The sequence below is a fragment of the Gadus macrocephalus genome, chromosome 21 (assembly GCF_031168955.1).
Source record: "Gadus macrocephalus chromosome 21, ASM3116895v1".
Classification (NCBI taxonomy): domain Eukaryota; kingdom Metazoa; phylum Chordata; class Actinopteri; order Gadiformes; family Gadidae; genus Gadus; species Gadus macrocephalus.
This window is the reverse complement of record NC_082402.1, coordinates 1,773,412-1,800,961: the sequence shown is the minus strand read 5'-3', so window position 1 is coordinate 1,800,961 and position 27,550 is coordinate 1,773,412. Positions and strand designations below refer to the sequence as shown.

The following is a 27,550-nucleotide window of genomic DNA, read 5'->3' as shown; positions in this document are numbered from 1 at the left end:
GGCCCTCTGTAACGTTGTACTGCCGCCTTCAATCTCTTGGGGAATGTGATCCCCAAACGCAAGAATGAGTTTCAGATAAGATTAAAGAGTAAATTGACGTTAAAGATGAGTAGAGAACAATGTGTTTTGGCGCCCAGACAGTGTTGTCTGCTTGCAGGTATTTGTATCTCTCGTCTTATTAGTGATGTGTGTTCCTGGTTAAGGTGTAACGGTAAGAAAGTCTGTGAGGTGGACAAAGCGATCTTCAGTGACCCCTGCCCTGACACCTACAAATACATCCAAACCACGTACACCTGCCTCCCTGCACGTGAGTCCTGTCACTCTGTGAAGTACTGCAACACTGGACCTCCGTGTGTGTGAGTGTGATGTCTAACCAGTGTTTATGTGCAGATCATGTCGTCGCTTGTGAGGAGTCGGAGGTGGAACTCTTCTGTGGTAGGATTCACCACCGCTGTGTCACGATGTGCTCAACAATAAAGTCCCATATTTCATCTCCACCTGCAAGTTCACACGTGAGGTTCTCTTCCTGTCTGCTCCCCACCCAGACAGCGGCCAGACGATAGCGCTCATTGGAGCGTTCTACGGGCGCGCCGACCGAACCACCTGTATACAAGGTGTTCCTGACGGGAAATTCAGTAACATCACCTGCTTTACTCCTACTGCGAACCGAGTTGTAACTGAAAGGTACTGAGCCTGATTCCTCTCCCTGTTAAGATGTACATTCATAGCAAATGAAGAGCTGTCACTGGGTGACTTCCAGATTGGTGAGAGGAGTTAACAACCGTGTCTCCACAGGTGTAACGGTAAAAGCCGTTGTAGTGTCTATGCACTGAACTCAGTGTTTCAGGATCCCTGTTTTGGGACCGTCAAGTACTTGGAACTGGCTTATGCCTGTCAATGTAAGTTTTGGAAGTAAAAATGTTTTCCTACAATGTGGATTTACCCTTCTACAATAGAACCTGTTCTTCATACTGAGCTTTCCAATCCAACAGATCCCCTCTGAGGAGAGCAGCAGGCCTACACTACAAACACCAACATCTGGAGACGCATGCCCCCCCCCCCCCCCCAGCTCTCCACCTGATGAATGAATCTTGATCTTGCTTTCTGCTTTTTGCATTAAATGATTATTACAACATTCAAACTCAGGCTCTCATGCAGTCATGTGTGTTGTGAAACAAAGAACATAAGTGCATACAAGTAGGCCTTCATCTACTACCAGTGAGAACTTTTGATGCCTTTACCGATCCATTTACACCATTCTATGCCGACTAGGTTGACCTTCCGAGGTCGGAGGTTATCAAGGCCTTATTATTAAAGCCTTATTATTAAAGCATGCTACTGTTTGGTTTCAGCACGATCTCATCTATATAGCCAGACTTCTTCCTTCCCTGAGATACTAATGCAACACAGTGGATTAGTATCTCACTTTGAAAATCCCTTCAAATAAATATTCTCTTCAAAATGAAAAACATAGAACTCTTAAAACCGTTATGAGTCCTTCAAGATTGATCTCAGCGGTGTAGAAATGATCGTATAAAAATATGTTGGAATAAACTGGAGGGGACTTCCTCTGTGGTCTCTGGTAAAACGTATAAAACGTTGTAATTTTTATTTTACAAAGAATGTAAAGATGGTAACATGGTCTCGGTCTTTGATAAGACCTTATTGGCAGCACACGGAAAAGTACTGTGGCTCTTCACTGCTGCGTTGTCCCAGATGATGTGTTGATCCTGACAGACCAAAGGCCTCCATTGAACTAGTTTACATTCGACCGTAACACGAATGCTGCTCTCACTCTCCAAGAACACAAAGGTTATGATCTCCATGTTGACTGTTCATTCACGAGTTCATACTGTGGCAACCCGGCTTGGGGAGTGAACCGCCCCGTTACAAATAGCACACAAACCGGAGCTAACGTAAAGCCAAAACGACACTTTTAATCAAACATTAAGTACATTACCATTAAACCTAGCTTTTGAGGAATCCACAGTCTCGTTCCTCCAGTGGAATCACGTCACCCTCCGCACACGCGAACCAGGAGAGCCTGGTTCGCACCTCCTCAGGTGCTCCGCATTTCAATAATTGGCTGGACACCAATGCTCTCACTGGCGCCATCTGATGGAAATCTGTGGTACACCGCCTCCACAACCTGCCCCATGGGCCTCCAGGGGCGCTGTGCCAGAGATGGGTTGCCACAATACATAATAATTAATGGCTAATACTATAAGCCATATCGCAGAAATAGGAACACAATATTAAAATATAGCTGCGAGCAGCAATGAGGGGGCCAAGCAGAATATGACTCCATAAACTGATTTTGGAGGCCAGACATAATTGGGTAGGTGGCAAGATGATGACCGTCTCAGTAATTTCTCCCACAATGTAAGCTATTGGCAAATGGTTATCAAAGTGAAAGTACATTGAAGTTGCATTCTAAGGGATGGAATAGACTTGCTGCTAACAATGCATCCGCCTACGGGTCAGGGTTGCCATACGTATTTTCGCGATCGTTTGTTGCGTTGATCATGCACGTCGTCGCAAGGTAACACAACCCGTCTGCAATTTACCAGAATAGCCACAGCAACAAGATAGATCTACGTCAGACACACGGCCTTCAGCACTTTCAACAAGTTTCACATCAAAAATGTAAAGATAGACTGAGATATGATCACACTCTGTGTTTTTAATGACCCCGTAGAGGTCAAATGTCATCAAATGATTTGGGCATCATCAGGACAGAGTCATAAGAATATGCGCCAAGTTTGGTTCAGATCACACGAACACTGTGCATAGATTTGACCTCACTTCCTGTTTGCCGTCCCCCTGAGGTTAAATGTCACCAAATTGTTTGGGTGACCCCATGATAATTTCATGGGTCTTTTTTACCAAGTTTGGACTTATTTCCTGGTTGGCAAGTTTGGCATGATTTATTTAAGAGCTGCTGAGAAATGGGCTTTATTCCTGTTTGGCGGCTTCGCCATCACGTTTTTTTGACTGTCACGGCCAAACAGTTTGGAATTTAAAAAAGCTGTTTGACGTATTTGTTCAGCTTGTCGACATTCACTTCTCTTTTTCACTTCAGTCTGAAGACTGGTGGAAGTAGTCAAGCCGCCATTTGTTTGGCCTCCTCCATGAAGTGTGGGAACCTTCTGCCGTGCCTGTATAGATAAAGAGAAATGATTGTAGGAATTATACATATTTTGTCAATATTGGGGTTGAGGTGTATATTCATATTTGAAATAAACAAAAACATACCGATCCAGGTGGAAGTTCGCAAGCAGTACTGTTCACCACCATTTTCTGAGGACTGGCATGTCTTTCTAAAGTAAGGGGATATTCCAATAATTGAGAATGATAAAATATGCATACAAGTAGGAAATTTTCGATGTTGTAACCTTACATACGTCAAAAATCAAATTCTTATTTTAAACGTATCTTTTCAATCGTCAGCTCTTTTTTCATTTAATTTAATGCCTACTTACAACAGTGAGGTCGAATGGTGCCTCCATGGCAAGGTACCAAGCGTACTGTGATGGAAAAATGACATTCACACGCGTTGTTATATCTGTTCAGTACATTTTAAGTCTGCGACCGAGTATACCATAATCATGAAGATCCCACAGTCGTTCCCATATGGCTGTGGTGGAAGTCCCTGAGCAATGAAGGTAAACAATAACATTAGAAACACATCTAAAAACGATTTATTCCTTAAAAGTTAGGCAATAAAAAATGCATGTACCGCGATATCATATCCAGTCTTCTTCAACCAAGTTCCTGGAACAAGCTGCTCTGCGAGATCTCTGTAATGTAGTGGTTTACAAAGTATCTATTAAATTACTGCAGCCTTTACAAAGAGATAAGCTTTATGTTATTTTCAACTATCTCACATGTCACCATGCAAAATATTTATGTGGCCATTGTATGTCATAAATGAACACATTTCACTGGCGTCCAATGGTATCTTAAGAGTGAATGATAACTTTCGAAAACACTTTCCATATATTTCAGATCTGATGACATGTGATGAGCGCATGACTACTTGACTACAATTTTTGACAAGTCGGGGGAATGTGACTGCCTTTAGAAATGTCTTTAACGTAGGGTCGTCAGGGGAACGTGACTGCCTTTTGAAAAATCAATAGATTCAACAATATTTTCGGAAGAATTTACAAGAAAGGCACAGCATGCTATTAAATAATGGCAACTGGTAATTAATGTATTTTCTTAGTCCATCTACGTCGGCGCCAAAACAGGAATTTAATCCAAGTTGTAAATTTCACAGAAAAGTAAGTCAAGGGAACTTCATTGACTTGGGAACACCCAAATTGCCTTATAATATTGCGATAACCGTTGTGTCCAAAGCCCTGTTCTTTGATGTGATACTGAGAGTCAATGTACAGAACTTCTTTCAGTACAGGCTTTATAACCTAGAAGACAAATTCAGGCAGGTTACAGACAATGTAACTTGGACATGCAAAGTCATTGACACAACAATCAAGGTCAGTCAAAGGTGTTAGTGAAGTACAATAACTGATAGTACTATGTACATTAAATTAATCACTTAAGGAACCAGTGAGTGGTGGATTAGTGTTAGTCTTGGTATTCCCACCAAGTTAGCTATAGACCCAAGTGGGTCTATAACTAAGGCCTAAAAAAAAATGTGGTTCCTGTTTTCAGTTGAGGTCATGGGTAGGTAGGGAATTTATTTTATTTTTTCCAGCGGCAGCGAATGATAGGTAGGTTGTTTTCATTTAAAAACGAGAAAATTCGCTCATCCTTGTACAGAATGAAGAGGTGCTGTACCAAAACGTAATTATAGTTTGCATCAAAAAAAAAAGAAAAACATATATATATATTTTTTTTTTAAAGCTCATAAAATAATTTGGGTCGCACATAAATTGACATGGACGGTCGGAAACCGGAACCAAACAATTTCTTTTTTTAAGGCCTAACCCTGGAACCCCACCACTAGAGTGCCCTTATTAAGCAAAGCACTTAACCCTAAATTGGGGTGGCGGAGGCTGTCCCTGTAATCTCACTGCAAGTCACTTGGAGTACAGTGTCTGCAAAGCACAACAACTCAAACTTACACACAGAGAAAAGTGTCCGGGTACCCAAACAGGAATGATAATAGCATCCTTTCCATCAGAGTCAACCTATAGAAAAAACACAATTAACATTGTTAATTTCCTGTTAACCTTTGTTCTTTTCTTTTTCTTTTTTTTTAGCAAATATGTAGTAAAACGTACTCACAGGAAGTGTGACGGCAGGGTCACAGCAAAGGGGTGGGAGCCATGTCGGGGGTATATGTAGGTCCACAATGTGAACTGATTGTTGAACTGATTGGTTGTGTTATTAGTTATGGTCATAAGATTGCATGACTTATAATAGTAATAGCCTTGTTTTAATACAGGCTAGGTTTTAGTAGCCTATTAGATATTCCCCGGGAGAAACAGACACTTTTCTGCTCCGGTGGCCAGTTCTGCACCTTTGACAGCGCCACTAGATCATGACAGTTTTGCTCAATCGTGTTGCTGTAGTATCACATTGGTGATTACGGATGACACTAAATAAACCACAGCACGGCTTTAACATGAAATTTACTCAATATATTAATAATTATTATGAACAGGTTAACTCTCACTTACTTCCATGAACGAAGTGCAGCTAATTTTTCAAAAAGGGCGCAGTATTATTATATTCGAATTTAGCGAAAAGTAAATAAACCACGGCACGACTTTAACATGAATATTACTCAATATATTAAGCATATTGACAGTCACACTTACTTCCATGGTTCATCTTTGGTTTCCGATTCAGCGGTGTGTAAAATAAAGTTTAAAAAATAAATCACTTCCGTCACGCCAGAGTACTTCCGTCGCGCCTGGGTGGTTGTCACGCCAGGGTGTTGTTCTCCGGGGCTGCAGCTGGACCCTACTCGCATGATGAGGTCATATCATGGGTCTTTGAATCAAGTTTCGTTATGATATGTCTAAGGTCTGATGAGAAATGGGCTTATTTCCTGTTGGGCAAGTTTGGCATGATAGATAAAATAGTTGCTGAGAAATGGGCTCACTTCCTGTTTGGCGGCTTCGCCATCACGTTCCATTGACTGTCACGGCCAAACATTTTGGAATTTAAAAAAGCTGTTTAACGCATTTTTTCACCTTGTGCTGAAGATCATATCGGACAAGTTTCATGAAGATTGGACCGAATTTGTGGCCTGTGGACATGTACTATTGATTTTGCCAACTTTCAACATAGCGGCCAAGTTCTGATGTTTCCATGAAAAATAATTGATTATCTATATGGGGAGGTCTGACAGTATCACCAGACATTGACAATAAGTTTGAAATATATTCATGTGAAGAGAGAGGAGTTATAACACAACTTCATTCATTACAGCGATATGTCTAAGGACTGCTGAGAAATTGGCTTACTTATTGTTTGGCGGCTTCACGGTCGAATGTGATTGGCAGTCGTGGGCAAACAGTTTTGAATTTGAAAAATCTATTAGATAACTTTTGTGAAGCATGGTCTGTAGATTATCTGTGCCTCGTTTTGAGAAGATTGGACCAAATTTGCTGTGAGGGATCATGGGACTGTCCTAAATTAGTGTTGCAAATTACACAATTTTCTCCCAAGGCGTTCTATGGGCTGCCATAGACTCCCATGGCAGGTAAATTATGATAATAATAATAATAATAATAATAATGATAGAAAAACGTAGAATAACAATGGTTGTCTCACAGCTTCGCTGCTTGACCCCCAACAATAGGAAGTACACTCCATTCAGGCAGACCCATTCCTTGACCTCTCTCTGGTGAGGTCACCATCACACCTGCCTGCATGGCGCTGGGTGTGGGCGGGGCTTGTTGAGTCCTCTCTGTATAAATAGCCGTGTCCCTTTGGGGGAAGCATTAGCAGCCCTGCTGAGCTCCCACCAACACCTCTGGAACCATGCTCAGCTCTCTCCTGCGCTCAGCGCTCGGTAAGTACTGTGATGGAGCCACACCTTCTGGGACCCGGGACCCCACTACATTCACTCTCTGGCTTTCAGAAGCAGCAGATGATTTGATTTATTGCTGTTGGATCAAAACAGCAAAATAAGTGTTTTTACAGATGATGATGAAGATGTGGTTTCTTTTTTAGTGTTGGCGGCGGTCTGCTGTCTTACATATGCAGGTAAGGTTTGTGTGTGTGTGTGTGTGTGTGTGTGTGTGTGTGTGTGTGTGTGTGTGTGTGTGTGTGTGTGTGTGTGTGTGTGTGTGTGTGTGTGTGTTTGTGTGCCTGCCTGCCTGCCTGCCTGCCTGCGTGCGCGGTTGTGTGCGTGTGTTCTCTTCTCTGAAGCCTATATCCTCTATTTCCACAGAGAGCGTCATCACTTGTGAGGGCCGGATGCAGCGACTGAGTTGTGGTTGCCGTGTTCTTGAAGAAAGTAGTCTTAACCGGAACGCTTTTAACTCACTTTATTTGTTAAAAGTATTTTGGTATGGTAACTATGAAGCAGAAGGAGGGGAATTGTATTGAACACGCGCGTGGGACCCAGGGCTGACCTGTCTTCTAGCCACGGGACTACCAACGGGGTTGCCATGGGTTTCTGACCACCTCTCACTCCCGCTCCGCGTTTGTATCAAGTAGGCGTGGCCTATGTGACGCATTGGCTCCGCCCTCCTCACCTGTCTAAAGGTGCTGCCATCTGTGGCTGGAGTACCTATTGCATTTTGTATGTTGTGTCCTGCCTCCTTGTGGCTGTGTGTGGTAATTGCAGCTTATGTGTTCGATCCTGCCTCCTTGTGGCTGTGGGGGGTAATGCAGCTTATGTGCTTAATTTACATAACATGGTAAGAAAACACATTATTAGTGTTGGGAAGGATACTTTTAAAACGTATACAGTTACAGAATACAGAATACATGCCCAAAAATGTAATATGTAGCGTATTCCGTTACATCACTCAATCTGAATATTGTATTGTAAATACTTGGATTACTTCCACATTGAATTGCATTTTTTTAGTGTAGGAATGCAGAATCAAATCCTGCTTACTAAACTCGCCTTTTCTGGTGTGTTCTTCTGTTACAACTTGCTGAATGTGTTAGGCCCAAGTCTCCCTGAAAGTGCACTATATTACATAATCTGCTGTAGAGGAACAAAGTGTGAATGTGCTAATAGTCTTGAATATACCGCTAAACAAACAATTATGTTTTTTAGAACTGGACCGGGCTGAGGTGCGTTCGCTTTCACATCTCAAGCGAACCTCACCGGGGTTCGTTTGGAAGCGAACCGAGAGAGACCACCTCTTCAGGGAGGATCTCGCCCAGCTGATGTAGTGCGCATCAAAGTGAGGTGGTTGCATTCACACCAACGCAACCGCACGGGACCAAGGGACCAAAGTTTAGTGCGCACTATATGCTGTTGGTGTGAAAGCACGAATAAACTTGTGAAGTATCGTCATGTGATCCATTAATTTCAACGATGTAGGCCTAACTGTATTATAAATACCAACCATTTAAATTGTAACTGTAACAGAATACAGTTAACCTATTAATTTGTCTTCTGAATACGTAACGCCGGTACATGTATTCCGTTACTCCCCAACACTGCCCGTTATGAGGTCAAAGTGTCTCACTGTGGAGTTAAGGCTCAGAAAAGGCTTCTGTGAATCTAGTGCCCAGGGATGGAGTGGGACAAAAATCGGGCCCAGGACTTTGGGATGGCGAGGCCTTTCATGAGACAGCGAGAATAGCATGTGTAGAATTTGGCCACTGTGTAAAATAATAGAAACTAGTCCTGGACCGTGGATATTTGCATTGCAATACATGTCAATGTTGGGATGTGTGTGTGGTTAGAATTGTGTGAGGATCACAGGCAAATATTTTTTAAGAAAATAAGCAACACGCTGAAAAAGTTCCAAATAGTGCAGATGGCTTTGCATAGGCAAAACAAACTGAGCAGAACAGAGAGTTGTCTTTCTGACAGCATGCGAGCCCCTTTCTGTTTATACCATCATTGGTTTCATAGATGCGCATACCTTTTCAGGGGGGTTGTTGAGGGTGGAAGAAAATACAAATCAATACAATGAAATCCCTCATCTCGGACAGCCAGCTCAGCTTCCCCTTTGATGGACCCTGAATCTGCCTGTGTTGACTGTAGAGCTACATTTGCATGAAAATAGTAACAAATAATTCTAATTTTTTGTTACTTGCGTCGTGCAGACCATCCGACTAAAATATCCAGCTCCAGACGGCCAGTACTGCGGGCACCGAGAAGCTGACGACGCTCAGGGGGAACTATAAGTTTCATTGTTGACATATATTTATTTGTTTATATTTCTCGAAATAAATGGTTCAAATTCACGTTGTTGTAGTCCGTAGTAGTGTTGCTCCAAGTGTATATTCGAGAAATAATGTTATTGGACGACCAACATTTCACAAGTGGAGCTACTAAGCTACTGTTGCCTTAGATGAAAACAATAACAGAATTACGGTCATGCATCATTTTTATAACGTATTATAAGTCAAAATTGCACTATAAGTTAGTTGCATATCAGTTACCTCCTTCCAAGTTTATAATGTTAAACTTTGGTGCAGGCAGACAGAGCAGGAGTCATGGGCGTCAGTTTGTTTTTAGAAGTGGTGGGGACAATAACCATAAGCTTGAGTGTGGTTTGAAAAGGGCTGGGTACCCTTATGTAAGCTATTCATCCATTCAATGCTGCATATGCTCTACAGTGTATTGTCAGGTGTTGAAAATCCTATTCGAACAATAAAAGTTGAAAACCACAGTTTGTGTTTTGGCTTGTTTTGCAAAACGGCGTTGGAAACACCAGGGTATTGGCTCGGGATATGTAATACTAATACACACAGGACAAAGAACAGTGTTGGCAATTTAACACTTATCTTGACATCAACAAAGTTTACCAGACAAACAATGCCAGACTATGGGGGTACGAAATGAAACGAGGTACTGAGCATCAGCCTTTTGAAGACGACCAAGCGCTGCTGGTAGCATATGTTATGCTGCATTAAAAAAAAACTAAAAAAACAAGCGCCCAGAGGAGAATTGCATCTGCCAAATCCTGACCACCAGTAAACACTTGCGAAGAAGGACCAATGTAGACTTCACTCGTTGCCCGCAAATAAATTGCCCGCAAATAAAATCCCCTACAGTTTAGGATAATCAAACAGGTTACGCGAGAACATATTTATGTCAGGATAGGCCTACCAGGCTCCAAGTCGTCACATATCTCAATCAGACAAAACAACTATAACCACATTGGCATAGCAATCGCACCGTGTTTAGCTGCTACTAGCTGCAATCTATACAATGCATACTAGCTGGAGCACCAAACAGAATCAGATCACAATCGCTTAGGACCGTGGGTAACCTTTGGCCAGGTCATCACGATTCACGAGCAAACAGAACCAGCAGCAAAGTTTACGTAAACCAATTTCTTACCTTATGTGGCCCTCCACATGCAGGCTAGATGATGTATCCATATCGTGTCACAAACAGGCTTTTAAAAGGGAAGCAAAAGGACCGGCTATTTTCTGAATAAAAATGTCAATTTTGGCTGTCTGTCTTGAAACTTCTCCAGTGGGTTCACACCAAACGCGACGGGGCAACAAGATCCCATACGGAGTGAACGTATAGACGCGGATCGGGCAATTTTTTTTGATACGTTTTGATTTGTCGCGCCACACTTTCGCCGTGCACAGGCGAGCACGTTCACGAGGATCTGTGGCGCGACAAATTCGCTCGAATTGAAATATCTCAACTCACAAACTTCGCGTGATGACAGCCAATCAGCGTTCAACAGCGTGGCCACTGAGTGACATGTGTAACGTAACAGCCAATCAGCGTTCAACCGTCAAACTCAGTGCAGGGCAGTCCGGGGTGAACTGCAGCGTGGAGGAGAAAGTGATTGTTGCCGTTTGCGACTCTCGGAGCTCTATATATAGCAGTATATGATGTAATATAATTGTACATATAACATCCCGGCCAAAAGCTCTGTGCGCCTCCGGATGGCCGTAGCGCGGGGAGCTCTCATAGAGGATTGGGCTTCTCGGGGTTTGTATACCGGCGTTGCTATTGGTTCCGGTCTTGTGTGTTCCAATGGTTTGTAGGCCGGCCTATCTAATAAATTATGTCTTCGTGCGCACCTATCACATGATTTTAGACTTGACGATTTCGGTTGAGTATGTGGGGATTTTTTCAGTCGCAATTGGTTCGCAATTGGTGGGGACAAAATTAGTATTTTAAATAGTGGGGGGGACATGTCCCCCCCTAATCGACGCCTATGGCAGGAGTTACATTATATTTTTTATTCACAAATGAAAGAATAGTGTCATAGAAAACAAAAAATTAAAATTAAAATTTAAAATAAACAGGGTTAAACTAAATAAATTATTATATATACAGTAGAGGGAGAATCTAAAAAGGCACTGCTGGAGGTCTCCCAGAAGAGCAGAGTAGAGAGAGATGGAGTTGGGTGCTATGGGAAGAGGTTTCAGAAGCGGCTTTGGAACAAAGATGTGGCAGCCTCCTTTGGTGGTTAAAGTACAGGGACAATGTTGGGGGGCAAAGCAGGTTATGGCAGAGTGAGTGAGGAGGTTGGGACTTCGAACTTGATGTTAGGGTCACGATGTTGCGGTATCAGCTTGGTAGATGGGACCGCGAGGTCTCTGATAGGCGGAGATCTAGATCAGTGGGAGTGGCCTGCGAAGCTGTGCATCGTGGTGCATGGTGGGAGTTGTTGTCTTCAATACACAAGCGCCAAAAAGTAACTTTCTGCCTTTTCTCGGACAAGAAGGCACCAAATTAGCAATTTATTTTATTATTCGACTACATATAGGACCCAATTTCGATACATATTCATGTTTCCACCAGTGAAATTCCCCTTTAAGGGAATAACTTGGAGTGAGGCTCTTTTACATATCTATAGCAACTGGCAAAGCATGTTGTGCTTATTGGATTCAATGAAATTCAGTTGAGCTGCAGACACTCAGTTACTTATCACAGCAGAGAAGAGAACATTTCTGCAACTTCCTCCAGTGAGCCCAAAACGGACCCCCCAAAGTTTTGTCAATTGGCCTACTTTCAATGTTATTGCCTAATTTGCTCATCTTAACGGTGGCAAAATGATAAATAAAAACATTTATTAATCACCACTCGTTCCAACAGATCACGGAGTGGTCAGTGTGCTCACAGTGGCCTACGGACGGACTGACAGACAGACCTGCAGTGAGGGCAAACCTTCAGGACAGCTGGCAAACACTGCATGCTCTCAAACAGGTGCTCTGGAAGCCCTTGCAACCTGGTGACTATCAGTGTTGAGGGCCTCCCCTAACCTACAGCGGCCCTCTGTAACGTTGTACTGCCGCCTTCAGTCTCTTGGGGAATGTGATCCCCGATAACAAGAATTAGTTTCTGTTAAGATGAGTAAATTTACATTAAAGATGAGTAGAGAACAATTTGTTTTGGTGCCCAGACAGTGTTGTCTGCTTGCAGGTATTTGTATCTCTCGTCTTATTAGTGATGTGTGTTCCTGGTTAAGGTGTAACGGTAAGAAAGTCTGTGAAGTGAACCAAACGATCTTCAGTGCCGACCCCTGCCCTGACACCCACAAATACATCCACACCACGTACACCTGCCTCCCTGCACGTGAGTCCTGTCACTCTGTGAAGTACTGAAACACTGGACCTCCATGTGTGTGTGTGTGATGTCTAACCAGTGTTTATGTGCAGATCATGTCGTCGCCTGTGAGCTTTCCACGGCGGAACTCATCTGTGATAGGATTCACCACCGATGTGTCACGATGTGCTCGACAATCAAGACTCATGTTTCATCTTCATCTGCAAGTTCACATGTGAGGTTCTCTTCCTGTCTGCTCCCCACCCAGACAGCGATGTTCCTGACGGGACATTCAATAACATCACATGCTTTACTCGTACTGCGAACCGAGTTGTAGCTGAAAGGTACTGAGCCTGATTCCTCTCCCTTTTAAGATGTACATTCATAGATAATGAAGAGCTGTCACTGGGTGACTTCCAGATTGGTGAGAGGAGTTAACAACCGTGTCTCCACAGGTGTAACGGTAAAAGCCGTTGTAGTGTCTATGCGGTGAACTCAGTGTTTCAGGATCCCTGTTATGGCACCACCCATACCCGCTTATACGTGTGAATGTAAGTTTTGGGAACAAGCATTTATTTTTTTCCTACAATGTGGATTTAGCTCTTCTCTAATAGCACCTGTCCTTCATACTGAGCTTTCCAATCCTACATATCCCCTCTGAGGAAAGCAGCAGACCTACACTACAAACACCAACATCTGAAGCTTTTGGCTTTAAATGATTATTACAACCTTCAAACTCAGGCTCTCATGCAGCATGTGTCAGATTCAGATTCAGATTCTTTATTGTCCTTGTTTAACAGAGTTAATCAACGAAATTAAGTTTAGAGCATCACCACTGGCATAGTATATACATATAAATATATTAATAAATAAAAAAAATAAAATAAAAAAAGATAAATAGATAAGTAAATAAATAAATAACAATAATAACTTGAATAAGAATGCAGCCAAGTCCAGTCCATAGTTGTGATGTGTGAGAGTGAGGGGGGTTGGGGGGCTGCAGTCCTGCAATAGATGGAAAATAGTGTTATATGAGTTATATGACCGAGGGGGTGGGGTGGGGGGTGCGGGGGCCAGGTTGTTTGTTCAGCAGTCTGACAGCCTTTGGATAGAGGCTATTGGTCAATCTGCTGGACCTGGAGCGGATGGAACGGTATCTCCGTCCGGAGGGCAGTCGCTGGAAGAGATGGTGCGCTGGGTGGACCTGGTCCTTTAGGATGTTGTTCACCCGGCGTAGGCAGCGGGAGGTGAAGACTGTGGAGATCTCTGGGAGGCTCTTCCCAATGATCCTCCCCGCAGCCTTGACCACTCTGTGGAGGGCCTCCTTTTCGGCCCTGGTGCAGCTGGAGAACCACACCAGGAGTCCGTAGGTGAGTACACTCTCTACTGCGCAGTGATAGAAGTTGACCATCAGTCCCTGTGGAAGTTTAGCCCTTTTTAGTTTCCGAAGGTAGAAGAGGCGTTGTTGTGCCTTACCCACGGCAGAGGTGATGTTGGTCCTCCAGGACAGATCGTCGGCCACAGTCACACCCAGAAACTTGAAGTTGGACACCCTCTCTACCTCCTCCCCTCCGATTAGGAGTGGAGAGTGGCTGAGGTGTCTGGCCCTGCGGAAATCGATGATCACTTCCTTGGTCTTGGTGGTGTTGAGAACCAGGTTGTGATCACCGCACCACTCTACCAGTCTCTCGGCCTCCCTCCTGTATGAGGTCTCATCATTTCCTGTGATGAGGCCAAGTACTGTTGTGTCGTCAGCAAATTTCACTATGAGGTTAGATGGAGAAGAGGAGCAGCAGTCGTGAGTGAAAAGTGTGTAGAGAAGTGGGCTGAGCACGCAACCCTGGGGGGCCCCGGTGTTCATGGGCAGGGTGGGGGAGACATGCTTGCCAATCCTGACATGTTGTGTACGGTGTGTTAGAAAGTCCAAAATCCAATTGCATAAAGTGGTGTTCAGGCCAAGTTTGTGTAGTTTGCTGTGTAGCTTGTTAGGCAGGATAGTGTTGAAAGCTGAACTAAAGTCAACAAAAAGGAGTCGCCCATATGTGTTACTGTGCTCAAGATGTTCTAGTAGAGTGTGTAACACAATGGCAATGGCATCCTCTGTTGACCTGTTCTTCCGGTAAGCAAACTGATTCTGATCTAATGATGGCGGTATGGAGGCTTTAATGTGTTCCATGACTAGTTTCTCAAAGCATTTTGCGACGATAGGGGTGAGTGCCACAGGTCTGTAGTTGTTCAGACCTGCAACATTTGGTTTCTTGGGAACCGGGACTATTGTTGCTGCCTTGAGACATCCTGGGACCCAGGATGAGGCCAGAGACAGGTTAAAGATGGTGGTGAGAACTGGAGCTAGTTCAGCCGCACAGTCCTTGAGCACCCGTCCCTGGACTCCATCTGGGCCTGCTGCCTTCCTGATGTTGATGTTGCGTAGGATGAGTCTGACCTCATGAGTGCTCAGGACTAGGGTGGAGCCGTCAGAGGGGAGAGGGGGCGACACCGGGTCCTTGTTGTTCCTGTCAAAACGTGCGTAAAAGATGTTTAACTCCTCCGCTAGGGGGGCGCTGCTGTTGACAGGGGGGGATGTTCTTCCCTTGTAGTCCGTTATTGCCCTAACGCCCTCCCACACCTGCCGGGGGCATGAGGCGCTGTTGAACTGAGCTTCAATGCGGGTCATGTATGCTTGCTTGGCAGAACTGATGCCTTTCTTCAGGTCGGATCTTGCCGTGCAGTATTCATTGGTGTCACCGGTTCTGTATGCTGCATTCCTGGCTCGTAGTAAGGATTTTACTTTAGGTGTCATCCAGGGTTTAACGTTTGGGAAGACACGGAATTGTTTCCAGGATGTAACAATATCCACACAAAATTTGATGTAGTCAAGGACTGAGACAAGATAATTATTCAGAGACCTACGTGTCAACACACCCAGTCCACTGAAAATGTCCCAGTCTGTGGAGCTGAAGCAGTCCTGGAGCCTAGGGATGGCGTCCTCAGGCCAAATCCTGACAGACCTGACTTCGGGCCTACTGGCTCTGATTTTGGGTGAGTGCCAGGGGTGCAGGAGGAGCGAAACATGATCAGAGAGACCTAGGTGGGGGTACGCCTGGGTTCTGTATGCATGGGCTATGTTGGTATAAACCTGATCAAGTGTGTTGCTCCCTCTGGTAGCGCATTTTACATTACGGTGGAAAGAATGAAGTACAGACTTTAAGTCAGCATGATTAAAATCCCCCGCTGCAATAAAGATACTGTCGGGATGTGCCAGCAGGCTATTGTTTACAATGTCCTGTAGCCTTACTAGTGCCAGTTTAGCATTGGCGTCGGGTGGAATGTAAACAGCACAGATGTAAACAGAAGAGAATTCTCTTGGTAAGTAAAACGGTCTGCATTGGAGCAACAAAAATTCCACGTCAGGGCAACAATGTTTGCTAACAACTGTGACATTGGTACACCACGAGTCATTGGTATAGATACACAGACCTCCTCCTAGCTTCTTACCCGAGTCAGCTGTTCTGTCTGCTCGATAGGCAGTGCGGCCATCTAGCTCAATAGCCGAGTCCGGGGTCTTTTTATCCAGCCAGGTTTCCGAAAAGATTAAGCTGCAGCAGTTCTTCATGTGTTTTTGTGAAACTAGTTCCAGTCGGATCACATCCACCTTGTTGCGGATCGAACGGACATTTGAGAGAAAGATGGTAGGAAGCGGGGGTTTGAATGGGTTCGCTTTGAGCCTAGCCCACGTACCTCCGCGTTTTCCCCTCTTCTGCAGCCGCGCACAGCGTCTCCTCCTCCGCTTCTCAGCCTCAGGAGTGCTGGATGGTGATCTGGTGATCTCGGCTGGGATGGTGAAGTCCGCCGGGAGGCGAAATGGAGCGTTGTTGAGCTTTAAAAGTGCATTTCGGCTGTACTTCATTGTCGGGGTTTGAGAGCAGTGTGGAAAAAAACAACAACTGTGTGGAATAATATTAAGTGCTACCAAAAACTACAAAACATTCCCGATTTTGGGAGCTCCGGGCCGTTGCAACTATGTTGCAACTATGTCCGCCGCCGCCATGACAACAAAGCCATGTCAGCTGTTCTGTCTGCTCGATAGGCAGTGCGGCCATCCAGCCCGAGTCCGGGGTCTTTTCTCCAGCCAGGTTTCCGTAAAGACCAAGCTGCAGCAGTTCTCGTTCTCGATGTGCCCTGTGAAGCCAGTTCCAGTCGGATCTGCAGCCGCGCACAGCGTCTTCTCCTCCGCTTCTCAGCCTCAGGAGCGCTGGATGGCGAATTCAGCTGGGAGTTGGCGAAAAGGAGCGTTGTTGATCTTTAAAAGTAAAAAAAAAAAAAAGTTTAAAAGTTAATTCCGGCTGTACTTCATTGTTGGGTCCGAAAGCAGTGTGAAAAGCCGTGTGAAATAATATTAAGTGCTACCAAAAATTACAAAAAAAACATGCCAGTTTGGGGAGCTCCGGGCCGCTGCAACTATGTGCGCCGCCGCCATGGCAACAATGTGTGTTGTGAAACAAAGAACATCAGTGCATACAAGTAGGCCTTCATCTTCTACCAGTGAGAACTACCATTTACACCATTCAATGTCGACTAGGTTAACCTTCTGAGGTCAGAGGTTATGAAGGCCTTATTATTATAGCCTTATTATTAAAGCATGCTACTGTTTGGTTTCAGCACGATCTCATCTATATAGCCAGACTTCTTCCTTCCCTGAGATACTAATCCAACACAGTGGATGCACTATGATAAAATCCCTTCAAATAAATATTCTCTCAAAATGAAAAACATGGAACTCTTAAAACAGTTACGAGTCCATGAAGATTGATCTCAGCGGTGTAGAAATGATCATATGAAAATATGTTGGAATAAACTGGAGGGGACTTCCTCTGTGGTCTCTGGTAAAACGTATAAAACGTTGTAATTTTTCTTTTACAAAGAATGTAAAGACGGTAACATGTTCTCTGTCTTTGATAAGACCTTATTGGCAGCACAAGGAAAAGTGCTGTGGCTCTTCACTGCTGCGTTGGCCCAGATGATGTGTTGATCCTGACAGACAAAGGCCTCCATTGAACTTGGTTACATTCGACTGTAGCACTAATGCTGCTCTCACTCACTCCAAGAACAACATAAAGGTTATGATCCTCAGGTTGATCATTCACGAGTTCATGCTAACTAATGGCTAATAATATAAGCCATATCCCAAAAACAAGAACACAATATTAATCAATAGGAAGTATACTCCATTCAGGCAGAGCCTTCCTGGACCTCTCTCTGGTGAGGTCACCATCACACCTGCCTGCATGGCGCTGGGTGTGGGCGGGGCTTGTTGAGTCCTCTCTGTATAAATAGCCGTGTCCCTTTGGGGGAAGCATTAGCAGCCCTGCTGAGCTCCCACCAACACCTCTGGAACCATGCTCAGCTCTCTCCTGCGCTCAGCGCTCGGTAAGTACTGTGATGGAGTCACACCTTCTGGGACCCGGGACCCCACTACATTCACTCTCTGGCTTTCAGAAGCAGCAGATGATTTGATTTATTGCTGTTGGATCAAAACAGCAAAATAAGTGTTTTTACAGATGATGATAAACATGTGGTTTCCTTTTTAGTGTTGGCGGCAGTCTGCTGTCTTACATATGCAGGTAAGGTGTGTGTGTGTGTGTGTGTGTGTGTGTGTGTGTGTGTGTGTGTGTGTGTGTGTTCTCTTCTCTCAAGCCTATATCCTCTATTTCCACAGAGAACATAACCATCACTTGTGGGAAAAACAAACAGCGACTGAGTTGTGGTAAGAAAACCCGTTATTAGTGTTGGGAAGGATACTTTTAAAACGTATCCAGTTGCAGAATACAGAATACATGCCCAAAAATGTAAAATGTAGCATATTCCGTTACATCACGCATTCTGAGTATAGTATTGTAAATACTTGGATTACTTCCACATTGAATTGCATTTTTTAAGTGTAGGAATGCGAAATCAAATCAATCTCCTTACTGCATTTATATAGCGCTTTTTCTAACCATTGGCCACCCAAAGCGCTGTACAATAATGCCTCACATTCACACTCCGACGGCGGAGTCTACCATGTAAGGCGACAGCCAGCTCGTCGGGAGCTAACAGTCAGGGTTAGGTGCCTTGCCCAAGGACACCTCGACACTCAGTTAGGAGGAGCCGGGGATCGAACCAACAACCTTCAGGTTACCAGCCAACCCGCTCGACCTCCTGAGCTACTGCTGCCCAATCCTGCTTACTAAACAGGCCTTTTCCGGTGTGTTCTTCCCTTCCAACTTGCTGAATTCGTAAGGCCGAAGTCTCACTGAAAGTGCAGTATTTTACATAATTTGCTTTAGAGGAACAAAGACTAGGGTATGTTTATGCAAAAGATATGATCAACAGACAAATTGACCAATTTTCCCTTTTCAGTTTCCTTATTTACTTAGCTTTTAAAAGTGGGAAAATAGATAGACATAAAATATTCTGTTTCTGTACAGAATTTGCTATTTCATCTAGCATGTTTGCATAGGTGTTGCCCAGTGGCGGTGGGTCAATAGGGGGCGCTAGGGCGCCGCCCCTCCGTGAAATATTCACTTGAATATATCTGCCAAGTTGTTGCCTATAAAATCACCTTGAGAGAGAGAGCGAGCGAGAGCGAGAGCAAGAGAGTCACATGCCCTAAATATTATTTTTTCCCCCCAGAATTAGTCAACAACGCACATGTGTGCAAAGATCGTCAAATAATTGGACAAAAACGTCTGGGGCGGGGTAAAGCGGTAAAGATAAAGAAAAAAGCGGAGGAAAGTGTTGATGAAAGTAAATAATCATATTCAGCAGGCTGCACTCGTTAGTGCTGATTTGTTTCATACAGTTGCGGACCGGTCAAACTCCTTCTCCCTCATCCTGGAGCTGAATGTGTCAATTGCATCGACATGGTTATGTGTGTTTCGAGGCATACGTTTTATGTGGGTGTCTGTCAATATATCCAATATAGACATTCCGTCTCCTCTTTGCTCCATGTTGAGCCACGACTCATTTTAACCCGACGGTGCAACCCCGCTATCACGCCAAAGCGTGAGATAGAATCGTTGGTCCACCTCGCAAGGCGTGTTCAGTGTCACGCTTTGCCTGACCAAAGCGTGAAGGGTAGGCCTACTCGCTTTCTTCCGCCGATCTAAACGAATGGAGGAAGCACCAACAGGGGGCGAGATGTTCTGCCAGCATTTGCGGAAATGGTTCCGTAGCCTATATTAATCTTTATTATCTGAATGAGAAATGCAATGTTTTAGGACAGATTCACCATTAAACGTGTTTCGAATAACATTTCTAGCGAGAAAATATACTTTTTACTTGCATAATCTTCAGTCAGTGAATGTGTCTGATCTTTAGGTTACATTTGTGGTGGTTAGTGAGGTCCCCCCTTCACTTTAGGCGTCTTTGAGTGTTATTAATTATTATTATTATTCATGTTTAACCTCTGTTTTCCTTTTATTCCTAGTCTGTTTTACATAGTTTTGAATGATGACTATATGCTCTGTAAGGTGACCTTGGGTGTCTTGAAAGGCGCCTCTAAATTAAATGTATTATTATTTATTATTATTTGGTAACAGGCCAAATTCTATTTATGTCATGCCTCTGCTGGCCCGCAACTAGATCGTCGCGTCCCTAGCAACCTGACGTCGTTGAAACATGCTAGTGAGACCATAAAACCGTCCTAATAACTATCAAACTAAAGATAAGACACATTCACTGACTGAAGATTATGCAAGTAAAAAGTATATTTCTGGCTAGAAATATTATTAGAAACACGTTTAATGATGAATCTGTCCTAAAACATTGCATTTCTCATTCAGATAATAAGATTAATATAGGCTACGGAACCATATCCCCAAATGCTGGGAGAACATCTCGCCCCCTGTTGGTGCTATTCCTCCATTCGTTTACATTGGCGGAAGAAAGCGTGTACCCTTCACGCTTTGGTCAGGCAAAGCGTGACACTGAACACGCCTTGCGAGTAGGACCAACGTATATATTTCACGCTTTGGCGTGATACCGGGTTGGACGGTCCGACAATGTGCAGATAGTCTATTCCCATAATGCGCTCGGCTGAGCGGGTGCCTGTTAAGTCCAAAGAGGCGTATGTTTTTTAGAACTGGATTGGGCCGAGGTGCGTTCGCTTTCACATCTCAAGCGAACCGGACCGGGGTTCGTTTGGAAGCGAATCGAGAGACCACTTCAGGGAGGATCTCGCCCGGCTGATTTGGTGCGCATCAAAGTGAGGTGGTTGCATTCACACCAACGCAACCGCACGGGACCAAGGGACCAAACTCGTTTAGTGCGCGCTAAATGCTGTTGGTGTGAAAGCACGAATAAACTTGTGAAACAGAGAAGTATCGCCATGTGATCCATTAATTTCAACGATGTAGGCCTAACTGGGAGAGCCGGGTCGATTGAAACACGGGACGATTGAAGCACAGCGATTTCCTCGAAAACCACGCAAAGCTTTCACGTCAATTTTCGTCACTACTTTCAGCACGCAAAACTGACCAACCCCACTACAATTTCGTGTAATGACGTCCCACCGTTCAAATGTTATCCCCCAAACCTGTTTTCGAGACCGCTAACTAAAATCCTTCCTGCGGTAATTTTTTTGTGATAAATAGGCTATTGTGTTCTTTGTTTCATGCCATAATAATATGACTATACAACAGATGAATTAGTAGCCTACTTAAACCTGTGTTAAAGTGTGCAATGTCAGAGTTTTGAAGTTTAGAGGTAAAAAAGGTTTAAGTGTCAGTAGTCGCTGTCGGGACGATTGAAACACTTGTTTCAAACGCAACAGGAGTCATGTTATCCGGTTGACGTGGTAGTTTTTGTTTAAAATAAATAAAAGGATGTTTAACTGTGTATCCTTAAACATGACTTAGGACAGGGAAATAAGTAAATTTAATGCAAATTTAGTCGTCCAAAAGAAGAAAGGTGAGTTTTAATTGAAATGTGCATCTTGACAATTACGCACAATTACGCACGGGCCAAAAATATATTTTAACCTATTTATATTATGCGGAATTATGTGCAATTTTAGCAATGATGAGTACACTACTATGTTGTCCGGTATATAGCATAAAAACAAGAGTAAGTTCATTAGTTTATTTTTAAAATATGCTGTTTCATTTGTCCCGCATGTGTGTTTCAAACGTCCCGACTAGGTGGGGCGTTTGAAACAGATGTCAACTTACTAAATTACACTTGTAACAAAGATAACACACATGTGAGTTGTTGATCAAATGTTAAAATTATTTGTATACGTAACGTCATCTTTGAAAAAGACGTTTAACTGAAAAGTGTTTCAATCGACCCGGCTCTCCCCCTATTCTAAATACCAACTATTTAAATTGTAACGGTAACGGAATACACTAATTTGTATTCTGAATACGTAACACCGGTAGCCTACATGTATTCCGTTACTCCCCAACACTGCCCGTTATGACAAAAATCTGGCCCAGGACTTTGGGATGGAGAGGCCTTTCATGAGACAGCGAGAATAGCATGTGTATGCCACTATGTAAAATAATATAAACTAGTCCTGGACCGTGGATATTCGCATTGCAAATACATCTCAATGTTGGGATGTGTGTGTGGTTAGAATTGCGTGAGGATCACAGGCAAATATTTTATAAGCAAATAAGCAAAACTCTGTATCAAGGCTGAAAAGGTTCCAATTAGTGCAGATGGCTTTGCATAGGCAAAACATACTGAGCAGAACAGAGAGTTGTCTTTCTTACAGCATGTGAGCCCCTTTCTGTTTATACCATCATTGGTTTCATAGATGCGCATACCTTTTCAGGGGCGTTGTTGAGGGTGGAAGAAAATACAAATCAATACAATGAAATCCCTCATCTCGGTAGCTAGCTCAGCTTCCCCTTTGATGGACCCTGAATCTGCCTGTGTTGACTGTAGAGCTACATTTGCATGAAAATGACAAGTAACAAATAATTCTAATTTTCCAATACATTAAATGGGATGACCCTTTAAATACAAAGAAAATAACAAAATGAAAGACAAAGAAATAAAATGCATTTAATGTAAGGCTAATATTAATGAGTTTAAGAGTTCAAGTCATTATTGTATTGCCAAATCTGTCATATCTATGCTGCTGTGTACTGTTCCTTTACGAAATTTTCGTCTTTTTCAGTGACTTCAGAGGGAGGTAAACCGGAAAGTAAGTTAAGTGACCTGGGCCCATGGACCTCCCGGGCCGTGTGTCAGGCTGAGCCAATCAGATTTGACAGAACGCAGAGCAGTTCGATTTGGGAGGGCCGTTCGGCCGCTCGCTTAGCACCGATACACTGTATAAACGTGAAACCCACACTAAATTGAGGTTATACATCGGCCCCGTTTTACCGCCAGGCCAGAGCTCCGTTTCGCGCTGTTTGCGAATATCCAGCAGGCCAGCCCAAGTGACTTTTATTATTTTTTATTTTCTTAAAAAATAAAATAATAACAAAAAAAGGACAAATGGCGGCCGCCGGTGTGGGTGTCGGATTAATAGATATATATATATTAACTAGATGCCTCGTCCGCGGTGCTGGCCAATGGAGTCGAACGTCACCACTGGCGGCCATCTTACCACAGTAAGCTTCTCACCAATAACATTGTGTTGGTAGTGATTCATGTACTTTTTAAATAGGTAGTGGCTATTCGTACGGCGACCGTAAGAATAGCAATTAGGCTATTCGTACGGCGCGCCGTAAAAATACTGCATTTGTCTATTTTCACGGCAGGTTATGGTTAGGGTTAGGTGATAGGGTAATGGTTGGGGTAGACTGTGTGGTCGCAGTTGCAGCTGGCCTATTGTACCGTGTGTGAGGTGTGGTCTAGGTGTGGGTGAAATGTGTGGTGAATGTAACTAGTTTTAGGATGACCGTGTAAGAGGAGGCACCTAGTGATTGTATGTGTGGAATGGATGTATAATAAATGTGCATCTGTTGATTGTGTGTGTAGTAAATAAGGAGTGGGTGTAATGCATGTGTAAAAACTGGTGAATGTGTAATAGGTGTGTTGTGAATAATGAATGTGTAAGAGGTGTAATAGGTGTAACTTGTGTGTGATGTGTGCGGATGATAGATAATGTGAAGGAGGGGAATGTGGTGAATGTGTAATGGTAGTGGTTATAGTGTGGGTGTGTGATGGTTTGGGAGTGTTCGTGGTGGTTGTAATGAGTGTGTAATGAGAATGTAATGAGTGTGTAACAGGTGTATTATGAATGATAGATGTGTAGTGGGTGTATGATGGATCTGTAAGATGAATGTGGCATGGATACTTAGTGTTGGGAGTGTAATGGATGGCAAGGGGTGGATGTGTACAAAACAGTTGTGTAGGTGGGTGTAGTAAAAGTGTAATGGGAGATGTGTGTATGCTGGTTGTGGTGGATGTATGCTGGGGTTCACGATTTCTCATTGAGACCTGTGGGTGCAAGTGTATGTAAGCGGGTGATCCATTGGTGCTCCATGCGTCTGCGTTGTGGGGTGGTCCATCTGGGGTCAGACTCCAATCCGGCGATGGTGAGGTGAGTGACGGAGTGCTCTGCAAAGTGTCTGACCAGTGTGGTTTGTAGGTGCTGGAGTTTGATGTTGTGAAGGTGTTGTCTTAAACGGATGACCATGGTGTGTTTTGTTTCCCCGATGTAATGTTTGTGACAGTGTGTGCATGTTATTATGTAAACCGTGTTGGGGGAATCAATACATGGGGGGTGAAGAATGGGTAGAGTGGTGTGGCTGTGTGGGTTTGTGATGGATTTGTGTGGTTTGAAAAATGTGTAATAGACGGTGGTGGTTGTGTGGGTTTGCGGGAGAAGGTGGAGGTGACCAGGAGATCCTTGAGATTTTTGTTTTTCCTGTATGCGGAGATGATTTTGTATGGTTGGAGTGGTGTGTGTTGTTGCTGTGTGGTGGTGAAGTGGGATTTGATGCTGCGGTGTATGGAGAGGGTTCTGTGAGAGGGTTAGGGTTAGCGCCGAGCAGACTGATAGGTCAAGTGCGGTCACGTGACAAGCTCGGTCGCCGTACGAATAGCCGCTGCCTTTTAAATAACCATAACTTGCTCAATTTTCAACCGATTTTCAAACGGTTTGGTTTGTTATAAACGTCAGAGATGTAGGTATGACAGTACATACTTATGAATAAGTGTTAGGTTCTAAGAAAAATGGAATAATGTTCTAAAATATGTACAAGATTTCCTTTTACAAATATACATCAAGAAAGGCTGCATGTTGAAATCCCCACCCTTTACAGAGATGTATTTATTAGGGCTGTCAAGCGATTAAAATATTTAATCACGATTAATCGCATTAATGCCACAGTTAACTCACGATTAATCGCGATTAATCTTTTTTTTTTCTATGCTAAATATATCCCTTGAATTATTTGTCCCATTCATTTTTCTCATTTTAATTCTCTCATCAACATGGAGAAGTGCATCGGCTTGCCTTGTGCAAATGTTTTTTTATTGATAACAACATTGGCATATACTGATCAAAACAGGACGGTACAAAAAAAAAAGCCTATAATGCAATTAAACGATGAACATACAAAGATATGCCTTGAACATAGCAGTCAGGCTACTGCTTCTTTGTTTTGAGCCCAAAAAAAAAAAAAAAAAAGGGGGTTCTTTTTTTACAAAAAATAATTTACGTTAATCGCGCGTTAAAAAAATTAACGCCGTTAAAAGTGGTTTGCGTTAACACCGTTAATAACGCGTTTAACTGACAGCTCTAGTATTTATGTAATTATATTAAACAGAACAGATAGGTGCAATAAATACACACATGCACAAGGTATTCATGTTATTTATGTTAAATCAATATATGGTCTACTAAAACTCAGAAAAAGCAAAAGTTTGTAAGAAACCAAACCGTTTCTAAATCCGTCAAGATTTCAGCGAGATAAGAGTATTAGCGTTTGTGCAGATAACTGATTTACGTCCGCTGAACAGATTCCACCAGAAAGCTTTACTGTGGTAAGATGGCGGCCTATGGTGACGTTCTAGACGCCGCCGTAGGGCATCTAGTTAATATATATATTTATTAACGTTTCATTCATTCCCATGTTATTCCCAAGTATTAACAATCTCCTTTGTTTTCTAATCTATGAATAACAATCTAAGGTACAAATTATTGTTGCATATACTTGGGTTGTACATAAAAGAAGAATCAGTTAACTCCGTTCACTGAACAGGGCGATCCACTTTATTTCCAGCGCTCCCAACACAGAGTCAAAACAGCGACCCACACGCAGACACTTCCGTTCTCCTCCTTCAGAATAAGAGTCCCTAACAGGAACTGGGTTACATATGCATTCATCAGTGCTTTTAGACGTGTTTCCAATGGCTTTGTTTGTGCGAAAGAACGGGCTGCGTTCAATGAAATCAAAACCAAAACGGATTGAGCCTTCTTTTTATGTCCATGATTGAGCCCCGTTTATAAACAACCCTTCCGGGTTTTGTCCGTTGGCTTGTGTCGATACGTCAAGTGTCAATCTGGCAGCCGAGTCAATCCGGTACCCACACCGGCTCAGTCTGAAACCGCCGTTCGGGAAATCTCCCGAACCTCCCGATAGCCAGTCCCCCCCTGCTGGAGCCACTCGGGGACTTCAGGGCAAAGAAGGGACAGCCACTGTAACTCACTCCAGACAACTCCAAGACGAGTGTTCTGTTATTACCCATTAACTAATAACTAACTGAAAAATTGCTAACCCACTGACAAATGAAATGGATTGATAAATGAATCTCTAATCTTTCCCTCAGTTCAAGAAGTGGTCAGTGTGCTCACAGTGGCCTACAGAGCGACCTGCAATAAAGGCACAGCTTCAGGACAGTCGGCCAACGCTGCAGGCGCTCGGGAAGCCCTTGCTAACAGGTGACTATCAGTGTTGAGGCCTTCCCCTAACCTACAGCGGCCCTCTGTAACGTTGTACTGCCGCCTTCAATCTCTTGGGGAATGTGATCCCCGATCACAAGAATTAGTTTCAGTTAAGATGAGTAAATTGACATTAAAGTTGAGTAGAGAACAATGTGTTTTGGTGCCCAGACAGTGTTGTCTGCTTGCAGGTATTTGTATCTCTCGTCTTATTAGTGATGTGTGTTCCTGGTTAAGGTGTAACGGTACGAAAGTCTGTGAGGTGGACAAAGAGATCTTCGGTGGCGACACCTGCCCTGACACCTACAAATACATCCAAACCACGTACACCTGCCTCCCTGCACGTGAGTCCTGTCACTCTGTGAAGTATTGCAACACTGGACCTCCATGTGTGTGAGTGTGATGTCTAACCAGCCTCCATGTGCAGGTCATGTCGTCGCCTGTGAGAATAAGGAGGCGGAACTCTCCTGTGGTAGGATTCACCACCGCTGTATCACAATGTGCTCCACAATCAAGACTCATGTTTCATCTCCACCTGCAAGTTCACATGTGAGGTTCTCTTCCTGTCTGCTCCCCACCCAGACAACGGCCAGACGATAGCGCTCATTGGAGCGTTCTATGGGCGCGCCGACCGAATCACCTGTACACAAGATGCTCCTCCCGGGACATCCAATAAAATCGACTGCTTTACTCGTACTGCGAACAGAGTTGTAGCTGAAAGGTACTGAGCCTGATTCCTCTCCCTGTTAAGACGTACATTCATAGCAAATGAAGAGCGGTCACTTGGTGACTTCCAGATTGGTGAGAGGAGTTAACAACCGTGTCTGCACAGGTGTAACGGTGAAAGCAGTTGTAGCGTCTCTGCGGTGAACTCAGTGTTTCAGGATCCCTGCCCAGGAACCTTCAAGTACCTGGAAGTGGCTTATACGTGTGAATGTAAGCAACGTTTCCTACAATGTGGATTTAGCCTTCTAGAGTTTAGCCTTCTAGCCTACTAATAGAACCTGTTGGCCACCAAACCGTTCTTCATA

The 27,550-nt window shown here is 43.7% G+C and overlaps 2 protein-coding genes and 2 long non-coding RNA genes across 7 annotated transcripts in view; 3 read left to right on the top strand and 1 right to left on the bottom strand.

The window, feature by feature from the left end:
- Positions 1-13,198, top strand: part of LOC132450074 (L-rhamnose-binding lectin SML-like) — a 16,312-nt gene extending 3,114 nt beyond the window's left edge. The window contains exons 5-9 of one of the 3 annotated variants that reach the window (XM_060042045.1): positions 204-307; positions 391-435; positions 546-684; positions 796-899; positions 993-1,330. In XM_060042045.1, coding sequence (XP_059898028.1) covers positions 204-307; positions 391-435; positions 546-684; positions 796-899; positions 993-1,003 — 403 coding nt within the window. In that variant the 3' untranslated portion in view covers positions 1,004-1,330. Of the gene's footprint in view, positions 1-203; positions 308-390; positions 436-545; positions 685-795; positions 900-992; positions 1,331-13,089 lie in introns of those variants that run through there. The other 2 variants (XM_060042047.1, XM_060042046.1) reach the window with 2 other exon arrangements.
- On the bottom strand, positions 2,940-6,777 carry LOC132450078 (uncharacterized). Of its 2 annotated transcripts, XR_009523784.1 has the most exons (6): positions 5,790-6,777; positions 3,740-3,800; positions 3,602-3,652; positions 3,483-3,527; positions 3,256-3,320; positions 2,940-3,158 (listed from the first exon to the last, which is right to left on the bottom strand). It is a non-coding gene; the product is annotated as an uncharacterized LOC132450078 (long non-coding RNA). The 2 variants fall into 2 exon arrangements; XR_009523783.1 differs by lacking the exon at positions 3,740-3,800.
- On the top strand, positions 6,825-27,550 carry LOC132450075 (L-rhamnose-binding lectin CSL2-like). Its single transcript, XM_060042048.1, has 8 exons — positions 6,825-6,991; positions 7,153-7,185; positions 7,373-7,417; positions 12,185-12,320; positions 26,757-26,863; positions 26,947-26,991; positions 27,102-27,240; positions 27,352-27,550. Exons 1-8 carry the CDS (start codon positions 6,961-6,963, stop codon positions 27,515-27,517), a joined length of 702 nt encoding a protein of 233 aa, XP_059898031.1. The 5' UTR covers positions 6,825-6,960; the 3' UTR covers positions 27,518-27,550.
- Positions 17,123-18,667, top strand: LOC132450077 (uncharacterized). Its single transcript, XR_009523782.1, has 3 exons — positions 17,123-18,061; positions 18,223-18,255; positions 18,351-18,667. It is a non-coding gene; the product is annotated as an uncharacterized LOC132450077 (long non-coding RNA).

Bases quoted from the DNA above. Each gene is read 5' to 3' on its own strand.
- LOC132450075 (XM_060042048.1), top strand. From the start codon at position 6,961: ATGCTCAGCTCTCTCCTGCGCTCAGCGCTCG. The intron at 12,321-26,756 runs GTGACTATCAGT...TTCCTGGTTAAG, and splicing joins CTGGAAGCCCTTGCAACCTG to GTGTAACGGTACGAAAGTCT. The intron at 26,864-26,946 runs GTGAGTCCTGTC...CTCCATGTGCAG, and splicing joins GTACACCTGCCTCCCTGCAC to GTCATGTCGTCGCCTGTGAG.